Below are 18,342 nucleotides of genomic sequence, written 5' to 3' on the forward strand. Positions count from 1 at the left end.
ATCTTAATCTCTTCAAGCCTAAAAGCAACCTTATTTTTCATCTTTTATCTTAGTCTACTTGAGAAAGTTATGCTTACCTTCCCAGGTCTTGGGTTACATCTGAGAGTTTGTTTGTCAATATTCTGAAATAATAAAAGTAGAAAAGTAAGGCTTAAGAAACATCAGTAGAAAGATACATAGTTCGTTTTCATTTTCATCACATATTTACTTAGAGACCATTATAAGCAAGGAGCTTCTCTAGATACAAGGAATATAAACGCAAATATACAGGAAAATAATGTCATCTCTGCCTTCAAGCAGCACATAGCTTACAAGGGGGAAATAAATGACCACGACTGGCATAACTCTTCTAAGTGGGGGACCCACAGGTAAAATACTATGGAAATGTCAGGTTATGGAAATGGCACCTGCTTGGAGGTGAGGTAGGTGATGGCACAAGGAGCTTCAGAAAAGGCTTTTCTGAGAAAGTGTTATTGAGAGGGTCTTGAAAAAAAGGATGTCAGTGAGTGAAAAAACGTGCTAGGTTGGAGTTGGGATAATTGAGAAAGAAATTCCAGGAAGAGAACCATCATGGGAGAAAGTACGGTGGTAGGAAACACAGAGTGTGTAACCACACCCTGGGGAGACAAGAACTTGGGGCCTTATAACAGAGAATGAAGACATTCCACTTAATTTGGTAGGGCAATGGAGAACCATGAAAGAAACATTTCTGTAAATCCCATCGTTTCTTTTAAAATGACTGCTTTGCAAGGTACCAGTTGGTCTTCAAGTATTACTATTTGCTACTAAGGCTGTCCAAGGTAAAGATGCAGGCCTTGGGAATTCTCCAGAAAGTATCATGACCTTGGGAATGCCAGAAAGGAAAGTCCCACGTTCAATAAATATACTATATTAAACATTTAAATTTCCAAATCAAAGAAAAATGTAACTGAATTTTGAAACATTTTCCAGTTACAATGTTTTCAATTTTTGATTCAAATTAGGCTGTTCACTGCCCTGCTTTGTATGAATATCAGCAACTACAGTAAGAGGCTGCTGTCAAGCAAATACTTAAAAATTTCACCCAACAGAAATATTTTCATGAGATACACAAGCTACTTGGACACTGACAATTTTCCCATGTTCAGTACCTTGAGAAATTCAGAATGTTGTCACTTAATTTAGTTTGAAAAATGTTAGTGAAGGACTGCAAAGTAACTTGCTTTTCTATTATGCTTTTTAAATTCTGACCAAAGAATTTTGCTTTCCCAATGTAACAGTGCACTAAAATACATGAGTTACGATACACTTCAACCAAAGAATAAATCTGGTATTTTTAAAAAACAAACCATACAACCTCCAAGCACTGATTTTCTTAATAAGCTTAATTTAGATAACTTCATGACTCAAAGCTTTGCTTCACTAGGTAATAAACAAAACAACTTACCTCTACGAATGGGCTCAATCTGCCTGAGTTGTCTTGAACACGGAAATACTTTGACACCGGCTCCTGAAAAATCCCACCAAATCTGGCTCCTTTTTCCGAGGAATGAGTTTTGGAAGTCTGCAAATACTGATGATATGCACTCTTTAAAGAAGAATGTAGTTTAGAAGTAAGGTCAGATTTTTGGAGAAATGAGGCCTTTTCTGGCCACAGACCAATTTGCAAATTGGAGGTAGTAGGTTCATTTGACGTGACATATGAATTCTTAGAAATTTCAGTGCTTTCCTGGTCATCCTCAGGGTAAAATGGGATGGAAGAATCTAGCAACTGGAAGGTAACATGCTCCCTCCTTTGAGCTCTCAGGCCTCCTTTATACAATGCTGCTTCCTCCTCCTCCTCCTCTTCCGTCTCAGCTGCCTGTCTGTCATTTCCATCAAAATTCATCTTTAAACGCTCTGACACCGACTGGAGAAGCGATAAAACAGAAGAGGGCTGGTTTTCACTCTCTCTTGATTTCATGGAGCCATGGTGACCCGGGGAGACCTCACTGGAGAGAATGTCCTCCTGTGAGCTGTCGTCCTCATAGATGGGAGACAAAGCTAAGGGGTAAATTTTGTACCTTTTGGCCTCCACTGATAAGAACATTTCTGAACTATCACTATCAAATGTCTCACCTAATTTAGTATCTTTTTCAAAGTGATGGACAAGGTCAGTTCTACTCTCTGACCTTTCACATGCCAGCACGGGCATGCTGTCAGGGGACATATCAGGAAACAAGACAGACCGTGTTCTTCTTACTTCTGCAGAAGCATACTTGTCCTCCTCCTCTTGAAGGGGCTCTTCATATAATATAGTAAAGGAAGAATGTTCTTGTTCATCCTGAGAAACAAAGGCTAAATCATATTCTCCTTTGTCATGGTTGTAATCTAGATCTCTCCTCTTGTCACATACCGCAGTAACAGACATTCTTTGATCTAACCTTACTACGGTATCCTCAGGTTGGAAATCTGGCATTGCTAAGGCTGGATAGCCCTCATAATCCTTACTTAACGTAGGTGGTTCATATCCCCTGAAATATGAAGCAAGTCTGCTGTCGTGCGCTATCATGCCTTCCTTTATTTCAGTGGGTTCTTCCTCCGTTTCTTCAACACCGCCTTCAGCATACTCCTGGGGTTCCTTTTCAGCTTCAAATATGGGAGGTATGGCCTCCACTTGTGTAATGGTAAATTCCAGTCCTGTTCCACGTGTTTTCTCAACATCCACCACTGTGGGTAACACTCTGTGTCTCTCAGTATCCCCACCAGAATCTTCTGGGGATGTTCTTTCCATTTCTATCATAGAGGGCATGGACACGCTCATTCCAATAGTCTCTTTAGCATTCCTCTTGCGTGCTTTTTCCATGTCTAAGGAGGCAGGTGCTGCCTTCTTGTGTGATTCATTCACTTCTACCACAAATGGTCCCATTTCAGTTTTCCTGATGACCTCCTCAGCATCCTTCTGGTAAGCAGTTTCCATTTCCAACGCAGGCCTCTCAGTCTTTCCAGTAATCCCTTCTGCATTTTTTTGTAAAACATTTACTACCTCTAACATAACAGGCATTGCCTCAGTTTTGCCACTATCTCTTTCAGCATCCTTTGGGTAAATATTTTCCATTTCTAACCCCACAGGTGTCACTTCACCCTTCACAATATCCCCTTCAGCATCATTCTGGTAAGTATCTTCCACCTCTAATGTAAGAGGTAGCACTTCAGCTTTTTCAGTAATCCCCTCACCACCTTTTTGGTAGTAATTTTCTGCTTCTAACACAGACGTCACCCTGGTCTTGCCAACATCCCCTTCAGGGTGCTTTTGGCAAATACTCTCCGTTTCCACTGTAACGGGTGTCACCTCTGTCTCTGCGATATCCCCTTCAGCATCCTTTTGGTAGATATTTTTAGCTTCTGACATAACAGGCATCAACTCAGTTTTGCCAACATCTCCTTCAGTAGCCTTCATATTATAAGATTTTTCCACTCCTAAAGTAACAGGTGATACCTCAGTTTTTTCAATATGCCTCTCAGCATCTATTTGGTATGTTTCTCCCATATTAAAAACGTCAGCTCTTGGCTCAGTTTTGGTGATATTTAGTTCCACATTTGTTTTATGTGTTCTTCCCATTTCTAACATTGGAGGGACTACCTCATATTTCATAATGTTCAATTCAGCATTCTTTTTGTTTGTTTTTCCCATCTCTAACATGGAAGGCATAAGTTCGATTTTTCCTATATTTGCTTCGTTATCCTTTTTGTGTACTTTCCCTACTTCTGACACTGCAAGAGGTGTGCTTTTACTATGTCCCAGCAAGCTTTTTTCAGACATACATACAAGACTATCAGACAAACTGCTTTTGGATGTACCAGGGGCATGGATGTCATCATTCACAAATGGAGGCCATTTGAAATTTAATACAAGAGTTCTTGTACCCTCTGTCCCAGTTTTGTGATTATCTACATACTCTACTTCTGTTGTTTCCTTACAGTCCTCACTGCAAAATAAATGTGTTTTTACCCTATCATCTAACCCTTTATGTGGCATGTCATTAGCTAGTAAAACAGCATCTGATTCCTGCAAATTTATACTATCAGACTGTCCAGCTCCATTTCCAAAAAATGGGGATTTTTGGTAGAGAACAATTTCTCTTCCTTTAATTGACTCTGTGCCACTAACTAGGTTACTTACAGAGAAGAATCTACTTAATATTTTATTTTCACTAATTTCATGTGTGCTTTGATTAACTGCCTGTTCTGATACCAAGAACTCCCTAACTACATCATGTGGCTTAACATTATCACTGTTCAGAATTTTTGAAGTATTAGCCTGAAGTTCAGAATCCCAGGTATCCTCAGTATCTTCAAAAGCATCATTTGTCAATTTTTCTTGGGCTGAATAAATAATCTCATTGACTAATTCCCTAGCTTGTTCTTCTAACAAACAAGATACATTCGTTGCATCAGAATCAAAAAGGAGACTCTTCTCACCAGCTGTAGTTGAAACACCAGCCTTCTCTTCTTTGACTTCTGACACATTTTCCATACCCTGCTCTTCCAAACCCTCTGTCAGTTGGATCCCTGTTAGCATCACTTCTGATGGGTTTTTCTCAGGGATGTCTTCTTTTGGGGCACCTGGATTCATTATCCCGTCTATGGTTATTAGCTCCTGGCAGGTACCAACTGTGTGTTTGGATTTTAGTTCTTCCCTGACAGAATTAAAAATCTCCTCAGTCAATGTATCAGCCTTTTTGAGTAAACCACTTTTAAGGTCCAAAAGTTGGTCATGTGCCCTTCTCCTAGCTTCTATGTGTTCAGCAGATGCTTCAGAACACGGCTGGCTTGAGCTGTTAACTGACGTTGGAGTCCCAGCAACTGCTCCAGTCTCTGCTTCCATGGGATTGTCAAATTGGGCAGCGGTTGGGAAATCAAGAGATACCTTCCCTGTATGAACCCCAAAATGTTTCTGAAATGGGGTCACTTCTGCCCCTACTGAGATAGGTATTTCAAATTCCAAACAGGAGCTATTAGGATACAGCAGGTTAGTTGAAGAGGTGCTTTCACATGTGAGATCTTTGGTGACTCTTACAGAATCAAGATTATTTGGGGGTTTATGTGAATTTATAACCACACTAACTTCTTCAGAGTGACTAGAGGAACAAGACACATTATCAGTACCACCACTTAGAAAACGAGTGTTCTCTTTCTTTCTGTGAGATGAGGCTTTCTTTCCTGATCTCAGCACAGAAGGTACACTAAGAAACTTCAAATCCTCAGATGCAAAAATATTTTTTTCCAAATTGATATCAGAACCTAGAAAAGGTGAATTTACTTTTATGCTGTCAGTTTCTTGGAATTCTGGAGAAATATTAGATAAGCTCAGTTGTGCCATTTCTGGGAGACCAGAAATCTCTTTAGTCCCACAATTATCCAAAGATTGATGAACCACACAAATATTGACATCACAATTCTGTATTGTCTGCCTAATGACTTTCTCACCCTGAACAGGTGGTAAAATCCCAGATATAATACTTTTGAGAAGAGCAGGAGGAGAGGCTAAGGTGTCTACTTCTGTTTTTTGTGTACCCTGATATTTAGAGGCAAATGGAGGAACCTCAGCTTGACGATTCTCTTTAAGGCTAGAAGGTGAACATTTCTCTTTAATCCCCTTATGGTCCATCGGTTGAAAACTTTTGTACTGTTCAAATTCTAGAGAAGTTAATTCCGATAAAATAGGCTTTTCTGGCTCATCTGTAATTTCAAATGGATAAGAAAAAATTTTATCCTGAGAAATGTCTCCAGGCTCTGTTTGGGAAACAGGTATCTTGGACAAGGGTATTGTTTTTCCTCTTCCAGACTGAGATTCAACAGGAACACTCTTCTGACCATCAACTTCAGTGTTTGACAAAATTTTAGCAATGTTATCAGTTTTGGTTTCCAAGGACAGAGAATCAAATTTCTCTATCATGTTCTTACTTGCATTAGTGTTTGAAGGCATTAATTCTGCTTTATTAGGGTCTTGAGATGAAGTGGAATTGTGCTCCTTAGAGAGGCTTCCAGACTCAAAATTCAGTGGGTCCATCCCAGTTAAGTAAGTGCCACTAGCTTCAAGACCTAGAGGAATCTGGCATTTTTCACTATCAAGAAGAATGTCTTTGGAATCAAGAACTGCAGGTGCATGCTCACAGTGAGGTGGAGCAGGAGGACTCTTCCTGTCTGCAGCCTCCACAGGATCTGTCACATTTTCTTCTTGATGCTTAGTAGGCTGACAGGAAATGCCAACAACATCCGCAGTTTCAATGAGCACAGAGGAACCCTCATTCTTTAAAACAGGAATATCTAACTTGCTCAACATCCCAACTGCAGAAACAAAGGTAGGAGGTGAAGTATTGAAATTTGATTTTTTAGAGTCAAGGGTAAGAGCTGTTTTAGCATCAGGTGATAGTTCGGCTTGTTGAGGACTCTCAGAGTCAAGAGGAGATTTGGAAATGTGATTTCTATTAAGTTCAAAATTTGATGCAGGTGCTATTTTATTAATACTTTCTAAGTTTGCTACAATTGTCGATTCACCGATGTATTTTACAGAGGCTGGGTCCCTTTGATTTTTTCTAATAATGTGAGGAGTTTTGTCATGTGGCCTGAAATCAAGATTTTTGGCTTCTGTTTCAAACAATTGGTCAGTACCTTTGGGTGATGACTCAATTTTATCTTTTGGAGCTTTTACATGACTTGAAGTTATAGGTTCACCAGCTGAGGCACTTTCTGTTTCTGGCCTGATTTCTGTAACAGCCAAATTTTTCTGTGAGTCTTGAGCGGACAACCTCTTTCCTTCATTTACAAGTTCTGTGTCTGTCACAGCATGTCTCTGAAGAGCAGTGGCACCGGTGTGATTGGCAGACTGCTTTGATGAGTTATCTACAGTTTGCTTGTCAGAACACTCACTCTCTGGCAGCTGCAGAACTTCATGCCTAATTGATTTATTTGGACTTGGCAAATTTGTACTTTCTTGTTCAGTAGTGTCACTCCCATCAGATTTACTAGAAGAGGAGTCAGAAATAGCAGGGCTCTGAGGCGTAACATGCTCTTCTCTTTGCACCAATGTCCTATTACTCAACACAGAGCTGTTTTCTTTTATCGTATTTTCCACTGTAGTTAGCCTTTGAAAATCCGGACTGCAAGGCACTTTGCTCTTACTTTCTGTCAACAATGCTGAACATACCAAATTTTTGTCAGTCTGAAAAACTGGTACACAACTTAAATGGTGCTGTGAGTCACATTCTTCAACAGCGTGGCTGGAGTTAGTCACAGAAGAAGGGGATGATCTATTTCGCTCAGGGCCCCCAGGATCATTTATATTTAAATGAGCCTTAGAAGCAGCAGTATTGTGCAGTTCTGGGTTGTTTGTCAGATGATTTTCTGTGTTGAAACTTATTTTGCTAGAATCAGGGTCTTCCAATGGATCTTCAAGCAAATATCCTTTTGTAGATGAGTCTGTGCTAGCTGATGACAACGATGGCACCAGCCCAGCCTCGATCTCACTTTCAGGGCCAGTGTGTGTGTGTGTACTAGAGTCAGAACTTTCATTTTCTCTGTCCAAGGTATTCACAGTTGCCAACACAGTCTGTTGCTTTAAATATTTCCCAATTTGTCTGGGGCCTCGATACGTTGCATATGTTACTGAAGGCCTCTCTGGTTTACCATCAGTTTGTCTGTAAAAGGAAACAGCATGGGAGTATCAGGATATACAACAACACTTAATAGTAGTCCCAGCAACTGTGGTAAAATATGTCTTTCAAACACCACTTCTCCTAATATGTACTAATTTGGTGAGAAAATACTGGAATGCTTTAAACTTATCTTTATTAAAAAAATAATAAATTGACAAGAAGCACAGGGCAGCATAAAGAATGTCTGAGCTCCTTGGAACTGTTCCTTCTTACCCAATTACATACATGTCTCTGACTGTGGTTAATGGAGAGAACACGAGCTGATGAGCCTAAGGCTTGAGAGCTACTTCTAATCTCAAAGTAGTGTCTAAGGAACCACACTGACTTTGTGCCTTACACTGGTACAATTTTATGGATACATCACTGTGATTTCTCCACATCAGAGCATCACAGCAAGCTTCTAGTCCTTTACTCTTAAGTGTGAATTTGAACAGCAATGTTCAGCACACAAGTTGGAGAAGTTTTACAGGAAAACACATGGCAAGATGTCTAGCCCACAGTAAGCACTCAGTGTATATTTGTTAACTCAATCAGTGACAGAAGTGCCTTTAAAATTCTCATGTGTTCAGTTCTTCAAACATTCACTTCTTGTAGTAAGTATTAAACTGTTTGGGTAAATGCAGAAATCAAAAAGGATTTCTAGAAAAGGTAGAGAACCAACCCCAGCATAAAGCTCCTGATGCTCCTGGCACCCAACTTCCTCTGAAGAATCCACCCCTGTGGGTTTCTCACACCATGCTGCCTTGTAGCCCTTCACACACACCATTCTCTGTCCTTCAATTCCAGCATCAGAGAGAAACTCTGATGTCCCCTAAGACTCAGCTCACAAATCATCCCCACTGCAAACCTAACTCTCTACTACTAAGGTGGATATAGTTTCTGATCTATGGATGCACACACACAGCACTTGCCACCTTAATAAAGATCTACGCACTTATTTATTTTCCCCACTGGCCTTAATCATCATTGTATTTTTAAGTGCCCCACACAAGATTTGGTAAGTACTATAATACCTTTTTGTAAATTAATGAATCACCAAGTAAAGCAATGATACTAAATGCTAAGTAATCTATTTTAGAGTAGTATCTTAATTCTTACAGGTGATATCAAAGTGTTTTAAATTCTGAACTCTAATTACATTTTAGTGTCCTGAATATAAAACCATATGGGAGAAAAATCTGATGTGTGTTCTACTTGATTTCAGGTTAAACAAAACATTACCAAAGAATCCATAGGAATAATTAAGAAATCCATTTATCAGTATATACCTAAACATACATTTTATCAACAACTTTAAAGCAGTAACATTAAGAATGCTAGATTTTTCTAAAAGATAAAACAGACAGTAAATCTCCTTTGACACATAAAAATGTCATCAACTCTGCCTCTTACATACTTTCTGAATTTTATTTTAGCAGAAACAGATCATCTCAACCTGTACAACTGCTGGTCCCTAAAATACTAACACACCACTACCGTAAAAAGTTGTGTTAGTTACATTCATTTACTTTTACTGTCCATTGTGAAGCAGCTAAAGGAGATGTGTAGAGAAAAGCTTTGCCTTGCAAAACTGGTTTTAGTTGCTGTATGAGTTTCAGGTTAGGTCAAAGACTTATGAAACAAAGACAAAAGCTGGATAAGGCACCATCATTTGACATTTGGGTCTTTCTTTATAGGTATTTTTTAAAAATCTAATCCTTTTGACGACAAAGTCCAGTGGATTGTTTTTATTAATCTATGTAAACATCTTACACAGAGCCCACTTCATGACATAAATATTTAAATAAATATTGGACAACTTCTATGTATCAGAAAACTAAGTGCAAAGTGTCCTTAGATATGAATCCTATTGTTATATGCAACGTGGAGAAAAAAATTTTGTACACATTTAATTTTATTATGTAGTGATATTTCATACTAATTTTGATAATTTGTCATGTTTTACTCAAAGTGCACATGGCAATAAGTTTACTAAACATTTAACTTGTAATTTCCCAAAAAAATTGAATGAATAAAGGGATAAATGCAATAAAACAAATAATGGGAAAAAAGTTGGGTGAGTCAATCTGTCTATGAAAATATGCAAGAAGAGAAAAATATACATAGGTAAATTAATGTTATCGGTGAAATCTCATATCAAAATACATAAATTATTCAGAAAATACAAAAGCCTTTCAGAACATATAAAGATCCAGAGGTCTGAATAAATGACAGGTTTTTTTTTTCTTTTGAAGATTTAATGTTTTATACCTAAAACCTAGGGTCAAGAGGCTGCAATGTTTTTTCCCCAAAGGATCACCAAAATAATTCTGAAGAAATGAATATCCAAAGAAATGCTCATGATGTCAACAGAAGTAAGAAGAGATAAGGATCAGAATTTTATTTTTTAAGTATAGTAAATTTAGGTTCTCTTACTACCATCTCTCTAATGAGATCTCAAAATATTTTATCCTGCATCAATGCAGCTTTTGATCTGAAAGGATCTCTGATAAAATAAAGCACAAAGAAAAGACCACTACATTTCAACTCATTATAATAATGACTTTTGGTAGTTTTAGAATCTTTTGTGAAGGATCACTGTTTTACATTTTTTAGGGCTTTCAGAATACTTTCAACTAAAATGATTAAATTGATTTATATGCACTAGTTTCAACTCCTGCAGCACCTGTGGTGGAAATATTAGGTTACTAAGTATGAAATGTCCAATTTCCTTAAGTACTAAGTTTGACAGTTGGTATCTCTGACATTTCACTTTGACACTTTTTTATTTTTATTGTGAAAGTATATACTCATTTTCTCAAATGCACAGTTTGGCTTGTGATCATCTTTCAAAATTTTTTTAGAGCAATTTTTGTGAAACCATGCAAAAGTCAAAAATTTGTGTTATTTTCGAATGTGAGTTCCATTGTAGAACAAATGCTACGCAGACAGCTTTAAACATAAATTAAGTGTTTAGAAAGGATGTGGCTAATGAATGCACAGTATGTTGATGTTTTGAGAAGTGCCATTCTAGTGATTTTAATCTTAAAAATGAGCCACATGGGCGACCTGAGACCAAGGTGGATAATGATGAGCTGAAAGCTGTAGTGGAAATGAATCCATCTCAACCTACGCGTGAATTAGCAGCAAGATTTGACATTACTATTCCAACAATATGGGACAATTTGAAACAAATTGACCAGGTAAAGAAGCTGGATAAATGGGTACCACATGAATTAAATGAGCATCAGAAGAGAAATCATCTGGAAGCTTGCCTTTCTTTGCTGTCACAACATAATGGTGAATCATTTCTATACCATATTGCTATGTGTGGTAAAAAAATAGATTCCTTTTTGACAATTTCAGGCATTTGGCACAATGGTTGGATACAGATGAAGATGCTGAAACACAGTTCAAAACCAAATGTTCACCAAGAAAAGCTAATGGTTTCTGTTTGGTGGTCCAGCACTGGTACCGTCCACTACAGCTTCATGAAACCTCGTCGATCAGATTCCAGCAGATGTCCTCTGCAACCAATTGGACAAAATGATGAAGATGCTTGCCATTAAGCAGCCGAGATTGGTCAACAGAGACAGGCCAATCCTCTTGCAAGACAACACTCAACCCACATGTCGCACAAACAATGCTGCTCAAACTACAGCAGCTGGACTTGGAAGCTTTCCGTCACCCACTGTATTCACCAGACCTTGCACCAAATGACTAACACTTCTTACAGGCTTTGGACCACTTCTTGCAAGGAAAAATATTCAATTCTCCACAAGCTGTGGAAAATGCCTTTCATGACTTCATCGCCATTCACTATCCAGGCTTCTTCACTGCTGGCATAAACAAGCTACCACTGACATGGCAAAACTGTGTCCATAGTTTAGGCCCATACTTTGAATAACTGTATTGCTTCTTGAGATATAATAAACTATTGATTCAAAATTGGACATTTCATATTTATGACCTTATATATACTTGTAGCTAAAAAATGCATTTTTATATTAAACAACTATATTATCATTATCATATTTAAAGCACTGAACATCAAAGTTTCAAGCTAAGCTTCATGTGTTATAATTAGTCCTTTCAGGTACTGAAGAGGTACACTCCTACTTTTAAAGTCATTCCAACATTGTCTATTTTGTACATCATTCTTTCTTGGGGTGCAGTTAAGTCACCAAAATTGAATAATATTAAGATCATAAAATTGTCCTAAAATTTTTAATTTTTTCCTTAGTAAATAAAACAGAAATGCCAAAAACATATAACTTTAAAAATAAGCTGAAGATGGAAAATTGAAAAAGTGTATTTTCACAAGCTGAACGAGAAAAGGGAGTATTGATTTTATGTATTATATAACTGTACATGGGTCTGATAGCTTATCCTGTATACCAAAGGTATGTAATCCAAATAATAGTTTGAAAAAAGTAAAATGTCTTGAAATTTTAAATATTTAAGAGAATAGGTGTAGGTACTAAAAATTTGAAAAGGTTTTATGGACTTCAGCCCAAGACATATATATTCATGCTGTGAAGGTTTACTAAGCCTCTGTGTACTACATATGGGTATACTCTATTCTGGATAAATTTGATACACTTGATACTACAAAGGTCAACTAAAGATGTATCATTCTTCAAAGAAAATTCTGTAATAGCAGCCTGAAAATAAAAACTGTCCTTATAGCAGAAGTACCTAATTCAATTGTAGGAAAATACGACTGAGCTTTTTTAGCAGTAAAATTTATTTTCTTTCAAATTACGTAGTTAAACTATCTTTTCTCACAATGTGGAAGGATTTTAACTTTTCTATGGAAAGAAAAGCTGCAAAACAAGCAAATTAAAAAAAAATCACACAAGAGTTTTGACAGAGGAGCTTTTCATTATGACAAATATGAACCTGTGAAAAATATTAATATAAGAATTATAACAGAACTTTCTAAAAAAGGTTTAACCCAACAATAAAGATTCTTTCTATATAAATTATACCAGAAACACGAGTGAATGTACAGAAAACAATCTAAAAAATGTTACCTATTACCAAACAGGTTTCCCTAATGCTTTTATATTGAAAATGAAATTTGCATAGTCAACTGTATAGAAAAACAATTACAAAGCTGTTTATTATTTTTAACTAAGTGAAGATGAAGTCCTTTATATTGTCTTTTGAAGAGAATTTTAATTTACTTCACATAATAGGTATAGGTTGAGCATCCCTAATATGAAAATCCAAAATCCATAATGCTCCAAAATCCAAAACTTACTGAGTGCCAACAAGATGCTACAAGTGGAAAATTAACACCTGACACCTTTGCTTTCTGACAGTTCAATTTACACAAACTTTGTTTCATGCACAAAATTATTAAAAATGTAGAAAATTACCTTTGGGCCATGTATGTAAAGTGTACATGAAACATAAATGAATGTCATTTTTAGACTTGGATTCCATTCCCAAAATATCTCATTATGTATATGTAAATATTCCAAAAATCACAAAAAAACCCAAAACACTTCTGGTCCCAAGAATTTCAAAGAAGGGATATTTAACCTGTAACAACCTGTCTAAATTTTGAAAACTGTACTAATGGCAATCATAAAAGTATGTTTAGTAGTATAGTAATGGGCAGTGTTATACAGCACAGGTTATGTTATTCAGTTGTCTAAATTAAGCCATTATCTCTTTTTAATACACCCTGATTATCAATACCCACAAAAAGAAGGAATATTCATGCATGAGAAAGGCAACTTAGTAAAACCTTCAGTTAAGCCATTCTTCCCTATACAAACATAAAATTGAAATTTTTGTAAGTGAAACTAAAAATTCCTAGCATTTTCAAAAGTATAGGTTCTTCATTTTTTTAAATTTATTTTAATTGACATGTAATAATTGTATAAATTTATGGCATACACAGAGTGATGTTTTGATACATATATACAATGTGTAATGATCATAATTAGCATGTCCATCACCAAAACCATTTATCATTTCTTTGCGTTAGGAACATTCAAAATCATTTCTTCTAGCTGTTTGAAAATCTACAATAAATTATTGCTAACTGTAGTCATCCTACAGTGCTATAGAACACTAAAATTTATTCTTTCTATCTAGCTGTAATTTTGTATCCATATACCATCCTCTACCTACAGAACCAAAATAATTTTAACATTTAAAATGCAGATTTTCAAAATTATTAGTAAATAATTATCTAGATAAATTATTTAAATAGCATCTAGAATCTATTGTGAGCAGTCCTTAATCATACTGTCACTCTATTACCAAAATGGTATTCAACTTCTAAATTATAATTCTTAAACAAATTGACAATTGTCAATGGGAAGTTACTGAAACTATAATTCTAAGACTGATAAACTGTGGGATTTCCAAAGTTAGGCCTGGAAGAAATCTGTATCTCAGTCAACTGGAGTCCAGTGGTCTTTTCCTTTTCCCCTAAATCAAAAATCACCATTCTTTACTGAGGTGCTTCTGGAGAATTGCCTCAAACAATTATTCTGTTAATAAGGAGGGCTTTAGAAATAAGGGGAACAGTATCCTCTCATTTTTTTTTTATTGTCCAGTACCAAAGAAATAAACCTGACCAAACTAACCAAAACCAAAGGAGAAAAAACCACCAGCCTTCCATTCTACCCACTTCCTGCATAATTGGCCTCAAAATCCTCACCATTTTAAATTACTTTAAAATGCTGGATCTCAAATACAAGCATGCAAAAAAGTCACCAGGGGAGGTCATTAGAATATTGCTGGGCCCCACTCCCAGAGATACTGATTCCCCATCAGAATCAGATAATCTGCATTTCTAACGAGCTCTCCGGTGCTGCTGCTGCTGCAAGGACCACACTTTGAATAGCACTGGCTTTGACAATCTTTTATTATGGAAGCATAATTTAGCCACTTTTCTGCTGAACATTTGTTTCCAAATATATGTTCCTATAAATAATGTTTCAATAAACACCTTTGTACATCATCAGAAATAACCTATAAACTTTTTAAGGCTCCTGATATATATTGCCAATAGACATATATTGCCTAAAACAAGTTACCAAATGACACCCCACTCTTAGCAGTGTATATGAATGCCAGCCTTATCAATTCTGACTCACGTTATTATCATTTATTAATCTTGTTATCAATTTACAAAAAAAAATTATCTCATTTTAGTTTACATTTCCTTGTTAGTGAAAAATTTTCACTTACTTTTTAGCAATTTATATTTCTTTTATTGGATTTGTTGACATTGTTTGCCCTTTTTTTCCTATTAGTAGTGTCTAAATTGCTTATCAGTTAAGGCATTTCCTGTCATAAATTTTGCATATAATTTTCTCATTTGCCATTTAAATTTATCATTGCTTATGTTATTTGACATAGAGGATTTTGAAAACTGGGAGTAATCTCACCCACCAAGCTTTTTCCTGATACCTTCCATTGCTATTATGCATGGAAAGTCATTTCTCACCAAAATAAATAATTCACGTATATTTATGGTTTTTAATTTTTTGTTTTTTTAACATTTGTTATTCTATATTATTTTATTCTATATTATTTTAATATAAAAATAAGAGAAGGACCTATCTACACCTTTTCTTTTTTTCTACAAACCAATTTCCCCCAAGTCTCTTTTTCTGACAGAATTGTGATGCCATCACATTCAAGGGTTCAAATCACAAAGACGAAGGTCTATTTCTAGACTGTCTACCCTGTTCCATTTAAATGTCTAGTAAATGTGACATCAGAACGACACTGTTTCAAATACCACAGCTTTATCAGTACATTTTAAAATCTGGTAGAGCAAGCCCCACCACATCACTCTTGATGGGCAAACTCTCATCTATTTGGGTCTCAGTTCTCACAAATGTAAGACGGGTCTGTGCCTATCTTGAAAGCTTGCTAAGAGGAATTAACTGAAAACACCCACATGCAGACACTTTGAAACTACAAAGAAGTATGTAACTATAAGTTATTATTTATATCTGACTACAGATGACCCCTTCAAATAATAAATTCTCAGGTGGAGGTAAAATTAAAATCAACAAAACAGAACCTTGTTAGTTACAAATGAATACTTTGATGTTACAAAAGATGTCTAATGGACTCAACACTTATAAACATTTCTTGGATAGAAAATATTCCTTCTAGCTCATTTGAATAAAAGGAAAAACAAGTTGGTGCCTGTTTGTTAGACAAAGAAAGAAAAAAAGGGTAGTAAAATGCTCCTTAAATTTATGCAAGATTTTAGTTTCTCATGACTGTGTAAAAAGTTCATAAAGCTAGCTTCATGAACACAGTCCATTTAATTGCTTTCTTAACCCATTTAATTGGATTCCACAAAGAAAATATATTGCTAGAATGGGAATACATACCTTACCACCCTTTTTGATCCCAAAATGCACATACTGAATACATGGCCTGCCCTAATGTATGAGTAATTTATACAACAGAAAACACTCCCATTCAAGGAAGAAATAAATCTTGTACTAAGACAAATTTATCACCTAAAAGGTGTTAGTGCCACCTCCTAAAATAGCTCAAAAGGTCCAAGATTACCTACATGGTACACAGAACAATAACTTTTTACCTAGTAGTAGGGACATTACAGAATACTTTTTCCAATCCCCTCAATTAACAGGCTTAGAACTGAGGCTCAATAGCTGGGTCCAAAAACTCAATTTTTTGGCTCAATTAAGTTTCAAACTTACTTTGGCTCATCACTGGTTTCCTGTTCACTGTCTTGTGTTGTATCCAAAGAAAAGGCATCAGAGAGTTCAGCTGAGTTGGACTCTTGCTCTTCTGCTGGAAGCGTCTGTGTTCCCAGGGAGCCACACACCATCTCCCTCTCTCTCCTGATGGCTTCCTCGTGATGGTCACTAGGATTCTGTACATCTTTCTCAGTTTTATCATGGTCATCTTTGAAAGAAGAATGTTTAGCTTCACCCAGAGATGATTTTCCTGAGATATTGAACAGGTTACCAAGAAAGTGAAAAAAGCTTTCTTTTGGCTGTCTATCACTTTCTCCTATTTTGGTTTCTAAAGTAGAACTGGAAAGATCATTTGGCTTTTTGAGATCTCCCTGTGTTGGAACAGTGATTGGCTTCTCAGCATGGTTCGTTTTGTCCTCACTTTGGGGAATCTTTGAAAACAAAATAGAGAACAATAAGCATGATCATTTAAAAAATAAAATAGATTGACTAATAAACTACTATAAGACAGACTCTGTGCTAGACACGAGGGATACATTTGTGAATAAGGCTGATGGCTTCTGTTCCTTTGGGCAGTTAACAATCTACTAAAGAACAAGTCAGCACAGCCTCAGCAGAGCTACATAGTAACTGTTGTGAAGGGAGAGGTACACCACACATGAGAACCCAGAATAGCAGCAACTAGTCCAGGTTTGGTAGCGGTGAAAGCAGAGGTGGTAACTAGGGACAGAAAAAGTGACTACATGATGTTTATGCCTCTCCATGTGTATGTGTGTGTTTGATGACATGTCAGCTTCTAAGGGAGTTAATATGATTGTAGGTTAGAGTACAAAAAGAAGAATGAGAGGTAAGTATGGAGAGATAAGTAAAAGGAAAGTAGAAGTGACAGCACCAAGTAAAAGTACAGATGATGAAAAACCTTATGTGTATTTAAATTTAGCCTTTATAATTACAGAGCTAATGGAGAATATTTCAAACACTTGGTACTTTAGACAGTGACACCTAAATAAACCTCATTATTTGAGCACTGAGTTAACCCATGAAGCTGTCACACTATGTAAAACTGTTCCTTATGTGGATGAGGAAAGACAGTAACATGGTGCTTCAATTTAGAGATAACCCACTGTGACCCCTTCATGGTAAAACATGAAGTCCTGATACGTACATTAATGCAAACTGGACTGCACCAAGCATTCTCACAGAGATTTAACAATTCCAGAGGTACATTTTACCTGCTCGTAATTAACTTACTGGTAAACCAAACTCACATTCATTCATACTCCGTGTGAGGAAAAATTGAGCTGCTATATTAAAGAACATGCTGGCATTCCACCTCACACTCTTCCCAAGATTCCAAAAGGTTTTAGGCCAATGTGCCAACTCACCCTGCCTTCCAAACATGCTTGCTTGCATACTTGTAAAAGGAATGCATGTCTGACAGTATCTGTCATCGGTTATGCTTACTGGCCCTTATGAAAGGAAAGCTTAAGTGTGAGTCAGAAATGTTCAGAACACAAAGGCAAAACCACCTTAGGGCACTTTTGATTCACACGACAAAGTTTTGTAAGAAGCTGATCTTCCAGAAGACAAAAGCATCATAATTATATCACTTGTTCACTTCATTCCGTGTTTTAATCTAAGTTCAAAATAGTTTAAAGGAATATTTCACTAATCACTAAGAAAATTTAGCATATGAAAGGCTGAGAAAATGTTTAGAACCTATTAACCCCAGCAAACTGATTGCAAGCAAACAATATTCTTAAGTTTGTTCCCACCTTAGGTGTCAAAGAACATTTTTCAGTAAACCCACAGCATTTTTCTACATATTAGAACTTGATATAACTTGTGAGCCTCTGTATTTAGAATATCACCAGCCTTCTGGAGTCACTACAAGTCTCACCTTTCACGGGTTTCAACTGCAATTTGATTCTACCTGTCTCCTCCTCACCTGCCCAAGCTTCTGCACATTCTGT

The 18,342-nt window shown here is 36.5% G+C and overlaps 1 protein-coding gene across 3 annotated transcripts in view; it reads right to left on the reverse strand.

The window, feature by feature from the left end:
* The window catches only part of CRYBG3 (crystallin beta-gamma domain containing 3), a 105,339-nt gene that overhangs the window by 54,088 nt on the left and 32,909 nt on the right, over positions 1-18,342 (reverse strand). For all 3 annotated transcript variants that reach the window (XM_045540423.1, XM_045540424.1, XM_045540425.1), the window contains exons 3-5: positions 16,370-16,800; positions 1,427-7,658; positions 78-122 (exon numbers count right to left, since the gene is read on the reverse strand). In XM_045540423.1, coding sequence (XP_045396379.1) covers positions 78-122; positions 1,427-7,658; positions 16,370-16,800 — 6,708 coding nt within the window. The remainder of the gene's footprint in view (positions 1-77; positions 123-1,426; positions 7,659-16,369; positions 16,801-18,342) is intronic.

Source organism: Lemur catta, chromosome 1 (genome assembly GCF_020740605.2).
Source record: "Lemur catta isolate mLemCat1 chromosome 1, mLemCat1.pri, whole genome shotgun sequence".
NCBI classification, from domain to species: Eukaryota; Metazoa; Chordata; class Mammalia; order Primates; family Lemuridae; genus Lemur; species Lemur catta.